At 43.8% G+C, this 11,097-nt stretch overlaps 1 protein-coding gene across 1 annotated transcript in view; it reads left to right on the forward strand.

The window, feature by feature from the left end:
- Nucleotides 1–3,968, forward strand: part of ADARB2 (adenosine deaminase RNA specific B2 (inactive)) — a 110,406-nt gene extending 106,438 nt beyond the window's left edge. The window contains exons 8-9 of the mRNA XM_009956744.2: nucleotides 800–978; nucleotides 3,792–3,968. Coding sequence (XP_009955046.2) covers nucleotides 800–978; nucleotides 3,792–3,968 — 356 coding nt within the window. The remainder of the gene's footprint in view (nucleotides 1–799; nucleotides 979–3,791) is intronic.
- Nucleotides 3,969–11,097: the final 7,129 nt, after the last annotated feature.

Here is an 11,097-nt window from a genome sequence, read left to right on the forward strand (position 1 = left end):
TGTGATTCAGATGTCCAAAACTGGCCATGTGAATGACAGAAAGGTCATGCAGTCACCCCAGGTGACTGAAATCATCATCATTGTAGTGGTCTAAAATTAAATAAGATTCAGTCCACTTATGTGGATATTCAAAATATTGTTGTTAGGACACTAACTAGCTCTTGAAGAGATTGTTGCACCCATACAGGGTAGGAATCCTGCAGGCAGACACAAGGTGGGGAGCAAAAGTTTTCTGTGTAGGTCTGTGATGTCTACAAGGTCATTATTAACTTAGTTCTAATAATCTCACTATGATGATGAAATGTGTATTTTGTATTTTCTTAACTCCCATTTATACCCCTATGATCTAGACTTTCTGTCACAGCAAAGGCCCCAGCACTTAATAGCAGATAAATATGCTGGACCGTGGAAAGCTCACATGGAGGAACTCATGGCAAAAGCACTCTGCTGCTTAGTTCCTTTCAAAAACCAGTTATCCCATTGAAGCCTTTCTGAAAAAATTCACCCAGCAACTGTCAGACTGCTGTCAATAGCATGCACTACCACCTAACGGCTTTCCTTAGGCTCACGAAAGGTTTGCCTGCAAGGTGTAAAAAGATCTATAGGAATTGTTAAATTATGTCTCTCTAAGGTACTCAGCCTGGTTACATTTAACCGATGGTGACAATAGCAAAGACAGCACACAATGTCAGGGTCTTTGCTCAAGGATGTCTCATGTGCCACAACGACCCACCCACACGTTAGCAGCCTCTGAAGGTTTTGAGCACTGGATGTTACTGATATCCTTCTCTCCTGCCAGGGGTTAGCCACGCTGATGCTCGGCAGCCTGGAAAATCTCCCAGCTTCAGTGTGAACTGGATTGTGGGGAACACCGATCTGGAGGTTATCAACGCCACGACAGGGAAGAGGACCTGTGGGAGTCCCTCACGGCTCTGCAAGCACATGTTCTTCACTCGATGGGCAAAGCTTCAAGGCAAGGTAGGTCTGATGCACTGACTAGTCCTTACACCAGTCAACCCTCTTTTAGCAATCTCATGATGAAGTTGCAGCCTTTGCAGGTGTCCTGCGTCGCTCCTTTTAGGGCTTGGGAAAGGATCAGGAGCTGAGAGCCTGCAGGGTCAGTTATGGGAGCTGAGAGTCCAGAGAAAGCCAAGGACAGAAACGCAGGGGGCTTTGGAGAGGAGACAGGTGTTCTAGATGTCCTTGGCAGTGCAGCCATGCTCAGATGAGCAGTCAAAAGCCAAGAAAATGCTAAGCATCCATACAAGCACCACTGGGTAATTTTTTTATGCATCTCACCCCAAGTATCCCTTTGACTTTAAAGGGAATGTTAACTCACCAAGTCTTACAGGCTTGAGGGAAGCATTTCTCATCACTGTGGAGGCATCTACCTCATTTAATTGTTCCACAGGGTTTAGACTCCCAGACTAAACCACTCCAAATCTCACCCAAGTTAGCTGACTGAAGCAGGTGCTGTGGATTACTCATTCCCCTCCTCTTCCCCACTCTCCCAGATGTGCTGATAAATCTATACAACAATACAGCTGATTCTCTCAAGGTGAGTAGACAGGTGTTGAAGGTTCTCTGATTTCATTACACTCAGCATCAGTACAATTTAATGGCATTAAAACTACAGGTTGTACTTAATTAAAATGGCCACCACTCCTTCAGCCCTGCTTTCTCTAAGGAAGTTAGCCATGAACTCACCGTATTGGAAACGGCACTGAAGTCAACCTGCCATCACTCTTCGCTTACTTCCCACAGACAGGAGACAGTGTCAAGACAGATGGATGCCCGAAAACTACAGGGTGGAGCCTAAGGATGTAGGACATAGAGGAAGAAGCGTGATGTGGAATAAGGAAATTTTCCTCTCATTATTCCTGATTCTGGAGTCACTATTTCTCCTCTTGAATGACCCTTCTAGGAAGTGCTGGGGGAGAGGGCACAGACACCAAGGTGGTGAGCCTGACCCCACCACCTTCAGGAGGAGCATCAGGGAAAATGCAGTGTCTCTTCAGCCCACCTACTTTCACTGCCAGAATATTAATTTGATATAAGGAGGCTTGTCAAGAATTCTCCTGCAGTCCCTGTGGAGTGGGAGAAGACAAAGACAAGAAAAAATTTTGTTATTTAGTGCCAAAACCTTTTTCCTGTTGGGAAACAAGTGGAAAAGAACAAGGCAGAGTGATGGCAGGGAAGTCTGGAGCCATTTCCACCAACAAAGTCATTTGGGAAGGCAAACAGATATGTAGGGTGGGGAGGTATGAGGGCAAGCCCAAATGGGTTGTTCTGCTCTGCAGAAGACCCCAGGGAAGGAGAGGTCTTCTTCAGAAGCCAGGCAGTGACATGACCTGTCCTAGCAGGGACCCTGAGCCTGTCAGGCAGCAGAAGGGACCAACCTGGGATTCATGCCCAGGACTCAGTCACAGTTTGGTGGCACAGGTCCCAGCCTATTTCTTGCACAGCAGGTAGCATGGGAAGAGGGGTGAGAAGTACTCCTGTTGCCTCCAAAATGCAGGGATTCTCATGGGAACAAAACCTGGAGCAAGTTGGGCCACAGGGCAGGCTACAGCCAGGACTATGGCCAGGAGAGCTGGACTGCATCTGGAAAGGGGCTGGGGTGAGCAAGGGGGAGTAACTCGTGGATGAGCAGGGCACTTTGCTTTTGACAAAACAAAACAGTTGATAATGTGATCAGTGTCCACCTCTGGGGAGCAAAGGGACAGCTGGAGGCAAGCCATCACTGGCCAGGCCAGTTTGTGGCCTGTTGATGCCCACAGTGGCAGTGTCACCCTCCCTTGCTGGCTGGGCCAATACAGCCCCGGCCAGAGCAGCCCCACGGTGTACTGGCACCACATGGGCTGGAGCAGCTTATTTCAGGCTGCGCGCTCGGTTTTTCCTTTAATCTGTCTTTCAGCATCTCTCCTTTTTAGAAAGAAGGAAAAGAGCGTTGTTTGCTCACCAGGCTGTGCTTTGAGGGTGCGTTTTCCTAAAGGCTGCTATTTCCCTTAAGGCATTTTCCAGACTTCAGTTTCTTTCATATAATGTCAAAGCCTCACTGTTGTTTTGGCACTGTTAAGACTTGGGCAGGTCAGAGGAGGTCATTTATCTAGTCCTTCTGCAAAGCAAAGGGTGCTCGCTCCCATGTGTGTGCTCCAGGCGATGAGGGGCAGTGGACATGTGGCATTGTCTCCTGAGGCAGCTCCCAGTGGGTGGCTCTGGTGTCCCAACAGAGCATTTGGTTTTCCCACACCAGCACAAATCCTGATGCCTGATTTCTGCCCTATCCTGGGCACATTTCGCAGCACTTCCAACAATAACAGATTACAGAGGGAAAAGGGGAGAGTGTGGGAGGGGACCCTCCTTCTTGTGTCTCTTGGCATGACTTGGAAGCACTGAGCTGCTTCGCTGAACTGAGCACATTCTTTAAAGATCCCCTGAAAGGACTTTTCCCTTTTTCATCTCTAAAAATCATCTTAACGGAGAAGAGGGTTTTGCCTTTGTAAAACACACCAAGATTTGCCACTGCCTATGCCCACTCCAAGGCAAAGCCGTTTACCCTGTTCCTCTTCACAATGACTCAAAATCATGTCACAAGCATTTATTGCTTCCCTGTTTTTTTGTTGGTAAACCAAAAGCAAACACACAAAGCACAGTGATTGTTTGTTGCTTATGAAAACTAGACAGGAAGATTATACAGCTACTGAAGCCTCCTGTTTCTTTTGGCTCGTTGGTTGATTTTTTTTGTTATTATTTTATTTTTTTCCCCTTCCCTGATTTTTATTCTGCAGCTGAGCACACGAATACCAAGCCATGGAGACATGCCATCAGTGTACAGCGAGGCAAAGCTGGTGGCTCAGACATACCAGTCTGTCAAGCAGCAGCTGTTTAAAGCGTTTCAGAAAGCCGGTCTGGGCACCTGGGTGAAGAAACCCCCAGAGCAAGATCAGTTCCTACTAACTGTATAAATCACTTGACACCTTTGCTACATGACTGGATCAAATCAGCTGGAGAGAAGGCTAGGCAGGACGTGTAAGCCGAGAGAATTGAAGCAGTTTGAGATTTAATAGCAACCTCCATGGGAATATTTGCTTTTAACTCTGTATTGGAAATACGTAAATAGAAATGTGTCTGATGCACTGAACTCAACTTTAGAAAACTGCTTTTTCATGATCCCTTCCCAAGAATGTACCTGCCTGAATTATGATGCCATCTCCCCACAAAGATTCTGCTTTTCATTTTTTATTGCTGTTGATTATTACTGATTTGAGGCGTTAGCGGGCCACCTGTCTGATCCAAAATAGAGTTCGTTTTCCCTCACAATAGCAGTGCAAGAGCCATCACTGAATAATGGAAAATAGTGAGAAGAGGTGGAAGTACCCCAGGCACACGGCATGTCAGCAGGTCTCAGAGCATCCATAATCATCCACAAAAAAGGTGTCTAACCTCTATGCAAAAATCATCCTGTTAGCTGCCTAAATCTGTGAGAAAGAATTTGGACCTCAAAGATACGCAGTATTTTTAAATTCCATTTTCCACTGCTGGCTCTGAGCACAAAGCCAGGCATCAGGATTCCCTTGGTTTCTACCCTTATTCCCTCTGACGCCTTGGACAAATACTTCCTACCAAATCTTCAAATCTGGCCACAAGTTTCGCATGCTACAGATTTTAATTATCCAGGACCAGTTCATCACACATGCCCTTTAGACACCAGCTAGGATGCAGATGGTCTTCAAGAGGGTGACTCAACGCTGCGCTGCCTGCAGAGGTGCACAGCTCGGCAGGGCTGCCGATGAAGACCAGTGTGACAATGCTCCTAGCTCTGGAGCTTCAGGTAGCTGCCTAAAATCAGGCAGGCTGGAGCCAGGCCCCAGAGCCTCAGATTTCCAAGCTTCTGACAATCCACAGCTCTAAATTAAGTAGGTGTGAGCTCAGGATGCTCCATACATCTCAAAAATCACTGGATTGGGTAGCCACAACTGACACATCCCAAACAAGACAGCACGTTTGATTCTTGCCTCAGTTTCTCCACCTGTCAAATGGGGATAATAATACTTACCTGCTTCACATCTAAGGAACTTGGCAGGATCAAAGTGCTCAGGTCATATGCAACAGTGTAAGGCAGATTTTGTCACTCTTGCAGTGAGTTTTACTGCCTCACACAGACAAATCCACGTAAATGCAGCAGATACAACTACAGGCTTGGGGAAGGTCTTACTCACTGTAAGAGCTTTCAGATTCTAGCTGTGTGTAAATGCCAAGTATTATTATTATTTATGTTCATCTGCAGCCTGAAAAGCAGGTGGGGTTTTTCAGTTAGGAGAGGCGTAGAACCCAACAGTTAAATATTTTCTTCATAACTGTGGCTGGGTCTGATATAATCTCATCTTTGAACCATCCCAAACTTCATAAGAATGCAGAAGATACAGTCATGGGAGAACTGAGCTTTGGCAGTCCCACTGCAGAACCAACCTTCAAATGCCCTGTACATTTCTTTCAGTTTTGGGGTTTTTAAATGACAGGATTTGCGGGTATATAACTACTGTTTTCTTTTTATTCCTGTGATTCTCTTTAAATCTGTATATAACATGCTGCTACTGATTTGTGATAATTGTCTCGGTTTTTTCTCAGACCTGTCAAGCTGAGTTACTTTTCAAATAACACAAGGCTCATATTTTTCCATGTAATTTCCTTTACACGGGAAACTGTTCCTATCAATAAAGATAGATGCTCTTTGTATAGGGTTTATCATGTTTGGAGAGCCATATACATTGTTTATTGATGCCCACAATAGAATAGCTACAGTATTTTGATGAGATTTTATTTTTAGATTATAAACTACAAGATGTATCTATAGTGTCTTGTATAAAATCAATTGTGATAAACTAGAATTTTTAAATTAGATAAAACAATGCTCTCCCCCTCCAGAAACCTTTTCAGCGAAATAATACATTCCATACTAACTACCAAAAATATTTAAAAAAATATCCTTAGAGTAGAAATAGTTTAAAAAAAAAAAAACTGAGACATTTCAATAATGGAAGCATTTTGTGGTAACCACTTTGTCAATACTTTGACCACTTTGTCAGCTCTTCTGATTAACATTCAGAATGTTTTTGGCACCTTCTAGAGCTTCCTGGTACCTCCATGCGGTCCCGTTCTCTAACACAGCTGTCACTGGTGCAGACCTCCAGTGCGATATGGGCAGCAAAGGTGCCCAGAGGGGCAGCGGGCAGGCGGGGGCTCAGGTCCATGACTGGAGGTATAGAAGAAGCTGTGGGTGACACTGGCTGTGGTGGTCCCAGGGGCTCCAGCTGCTCCCACTGTGGGAGAGAAACCATAGGGCAAACAGAGAGGAGGACAAGGTTTCCCATGAAGAGATCCACAGGGCAGGGGGAAGTAATGTCTTCTACTTTTCCTTTCCAAGTTAGTCTTTATCTAGCACTCAAGAGACCTCAATGGCTCCTCCTTACATCTCCCTGCCCTCATCCATCCTCCTCCAGCCCTGGCATGACATCAGCTCAACTAATGCATATAGCTCCACAGGCCAGTGTTGCAGCTACCGTGACAACAAAACACCGTGCCTGGCTATTTTTAAGGACTCTTTCTTTGAAGAAAAGTGTGGTGGGATTCAATTATCCTTTGTTGCAAGAAATACATAAATGCGATCCCGGATTCAGCTGCCAGAACGAGTTTAGTAGTGGAGACCGAACCAAATCCCCACTGCAAGTGGGCATCAGCTGATCTCATTGAAGGCAATGGAGTTGCAACTGCTTGCACTAGGGTTGAATATGACCTTAAATGTCTACTTCTTCTCATTACATGCAGCGATAGAGTGTGATGGGACTGTATCCCAGAAGCACACAACCTACACGCAGCATTTCCTGAAGCAAAGGAAGAATTGCTCAGTAGTAATTCTTTAGTGAAGGTTCTGTACATAACACGCATGAGTGAATGGCAATACTGTACTAATGGATGTACATTTGTAATATTTGTAAAAAAAAAAAAGAGAAACAAAAAAGACAACAAAATAAAATAAATCTGAATTTACATATGTGAATTTGCTGCTAAGATCTGTAAATTGCACTTCAGTGATACCTGATAAGTGAATGTTTCTGTTAAGTGAATAAAATGCAAAGTAAAATTGTTCTTTCACTGTTTGTTGACTATTTTTTCACTGTGACTTAGCAACTAACTTGAATTGTGCTCTAAAATGCTAGTATGTATTTTTATACACACCTACTGTAGATCTATATGCATGTTGTTATTCAGTTTGCATTTAATACATTGTAGGATTCACACACCTGTATTGAGAGATGGATGTGCCTGCTCAGGTAAAAGAAGCCATAAGGGACACAGTCTTATCCTGCAAGAAGCGTCAGCTGGGTCCATCTCTAATTTGATCCTTCCAGGTTACTCTCACAGATCTTTCTTAATAAAAATTAAATATGTTTTTGCAAACTCACACTGCATGGGACTTGCTGTATAAAGCTCCTTAAGAAGACTAAAGTGATAAACAAAAGGTCAGTACGCCTCTGCAGATTTCTTCTTCATTGGTGGAGTGGCCTTGGTTTTTTCTTGCTTCAAACCACCAGTATTCAGCTACAGCAGACTAAAGTCACACTGACCCAAATGAAACCATCCACACAAAGGTTTAACATGCATTATTGTATGAGCATCACCTGGTGCCTTGAGACTGTTTCCCTCGGCCAGTCCTTGTAGACATCACTGGTGTTGCCAAAGCCTCCAAAGCCTCTGAGAAGCACGCACTGTCAAAGTAAAAACATACAAACAGTGAAAATTTTCTAGAAAGAGATTTCCCTGTCCCAGCCCTTGTGAAGATTTGGTTCCAAGATTAAATTGAGACTGATACCTCACAGGGAGCCCCACCAGTTTGCTGGCTCCCAGCTCTTCACTTGTTCATGTTGAAGAAGTTAGTGCCGGACCCACACAGACAGTCCCATGGTTTCATTCCCCAGCATAACAGGTCAGACGCTATGCATAACTTTATTTTCTAACTAAGACTTTGCTGTAGTTGCATTTCCTTAGCTTGGATCTATGTCATTTTGTATTTGGTGGGATGAGGAGGAGGGGGAGAAGAGAGAGTTCACAGGGTGAAGTTGTCTGTGTGGAAAAAAGTCACCATGATCTGACCCGATTCCAGCAGCCATGGTGGATTTTTTTGCCTTAAATAGTAAAAGCATCAGAATCTCAGTATTTGTAAATCTCAAAGTGTATTTGCACACATAAATTTTACTGCTTTAACTGGATATAGGTAAAGCAAACCCCATAGTCTCATGCTCATCACAGCCCCAGACACAACAGTTACTTCCCTACCAGTAAAAATGGTCACAGCAGCATAACACTGTCCTAAACAGAAAGGGGAGAAGTTACACTAGTAGAAAGCCAGCTTGTGCCACTATGCACTCTCCAGGTGATGAGAATGTCATTATTTTTGTCTTAAAAAGAAAATGTAAATGCCCGAATTCTTAATTTGACGAAAGCCCTGCATAGCATTGGCTTTCCTCACAGAGGGGCACCGAAGGGGACGAGCTTAGACCAGCCATGGTACAGATGCAGGGAACAAGCACAGCTTTGGCTACGAAGAGCAAAGTGTGGAGGTGAGGAGGTCCCTACAGGGGCTTCCCAGCAGCCTGGCAGCCCCTCAGCCCACTCCTGGACAGTTTGGCCATGGCTGAGTTCACAGCAGGAGGCTCCCAGACTGTTTTCTCCTCCAAAAGTGGTTGCCACTGCCTGACCATGGCAGACACCGTGACACAATTTGGCTGCCGAAATCAACTACAAAGCAGTCATTAGGGTAAATTGTATGGATGGATTCTGTGTTTAAACTCATTAAGTTTAAAGGCTAAATACCAAAACTGCATTTAAAATTTTACAGGCGTACACCCTAGTGTCATCAGGCACAGCTATCTCTTTTCCAACTGTATATTGGAAAAACAACATAAAACATGAACAAGCTGATATATTGACTAACAGAGGGCTTCAGAGAAGTGCCTGTTTCTCAAATAAAATAAGTCCTTCTGCTGCAGTCAAACCTTGATAGCCATGTTTGTGTGTTGAAGAATGAAATAGCAATTTAAGAGCTTTTTAAGCCTTTTGATTCATTACATTTGTGCCTACTTCGCAGTCCTGAGACCTGATTACTTTGGCTGCTTTCAGCTTGGTCATGTGGATATACCAGTTTAGCTGGAAATCTGGATGAAGTCAGAGAAAACCCAAGACTTTTTAAAGGATAGTGACAGTCTGTTTGGATTAAAAAAAAAAAAAAAAAAACAAAAAAAAACCAAACCAAGACCAGAAAAACCCCCAAAACAACAGAAAGACATACAAGCACATGCACGCATATGGACACATGTGTGGTTTCTTAGTACTCCAAGGCCTTCTGAATAAATAATGTGGCCTTAGAGAAAGGGTATTAATAATCATTGCCTTTTCAGCAATGAAATAGTTCTGCTCAAATGCTTCTTTCAATCTGGCTTTCCTGGTAATTAAATCCTCTATTAGAGAAGTTTATGTTCTATTTTATCAACTTCCTTTGCAATACAGAATTACTTCCACTAGACCAATAAAGTCTTTCTCTGCTATGGAGAGGAAAAGGTCCCATTCATTCTCCTCTGGCCCTGAACAGATGCCTTCACAGCTTATACTGCCATGAAATGATCCAAGCCAAGAGGAGAGAGCTCCTTCCTTTACACCCAACATTACCAAAACAACCTCCCCTAAAGGAAAATAAAGATATAAAGAATGGTATGTACTGTCAGGTCTGACCAGTTCCTCTGATAGACTAGCTGGTGCTTACACCTCTTTCTTTTGCAACCTTAAAGTCATGCTCAGGCATTAGCACAGGCTGTATTTGACATACCACAAAGGAGATCATTCAGCTGCAGTGTTCTTCCCTCCCAGCACCATCAGCCTAACTACACCGAGCCCTGACTTTCACAGCATGCTCTTTGCTACAGATTGCTTTTATTTAATTTGATTTTAACAAGCAAATTAAGTTGTCCACTCACTTAAGAGTGTTAACTCTCAGATCTATAATAAGACACATTTTTTTTTTACTGTGGATTCTAGAGTAAATTGTTTTTTCTAAAGCAAATTGCTTGCTCACATCCTGGTCTCAATGTTAAAAGGAAGCATTTTCAGGATTAATAACAAGTGCCAGGATCCCCTTGACAGCACACACTCCTAAAATCCTGACCATCACACAGAACAGTGGTACTTGGGCTTCTAAAACTCAGGTTTCAGTGAGAGATGAGGTGATATTTAAAAGGAACTTGTTAACCTGCCTCTCATTGTCAGCGCCTGAACCCCACATTGTTGGATACCAAACACCTGATCAGCCTCCAGCATGAAATGCCATCTAAAGCCTACACATCTTCTTCCAGGCATGCCTTGCCTTGGCTGCCTGGTGTGGCCTGGTGCTGATCCCCACCATGCTTTGACCTGTACAGATTCATGAACTACAACTACATGTCCTACTTGTGGTCCTCTCAAAGTCTCTACAAGACCACATCCCAGCAAAACAGGAGGGTCCTTTTTCATTGAGTGATTCAACTGATAACCCCCTCAGGCTGCTGTCTAAAGAGACAGGTAAGTATCATAATCACCAGAAAGCCAGGCACTCGAGAAGAAATGTACGGAGAGGATGTATCTCACATTTACATCATCTCACAATATACAGAAGCAGCTAAATTATTTGTTATTACAATTTAATAACCTTTTGGCATGAGAGAGAGAACAAAAAAGACTTGATAACATAGCTGATTTTGGGATACTTACCTGAGAAAGGAGCAGACTTGAGATCATGTCTAGGTTTTACCCTCTGAAGTGAGGAAGAGATGAACAGGTGAAGACCATGAGACAGGGGAGCTCCTGCCCTCCAGGAAATGAGTTCACAACACATGAAAAACCTTTGCTCAAGGACCATCTTCATCTTCACAACTTCATCCACCCAGAGGATAGGTGTTTAGTTTTAATCCATTTTCTAAGCTTCCTGGATAGAGAAAAGTGGCTCCGTAAGCTGGTTCATGCCACTCAACACAGTGTCTAAGAAATGTGAAGAACTCGCCCTTTCAA

Source organism: Leptosomus discolor, chromosome 6 (genome assembly GCF_034619465.1).
Source record: "Leptosomus discolor isolate bLepDis1 chromosome 6, bLepDis1.hap2, whole genome shotgun sequence".
Taxonomy (NCBI): domain Eukaryota; kingdom Metazoa; phylum Chordata; class Aves; order Leptosomiformes; family Leptosomidae; genus Leptosomus; species Leptosomus discolor.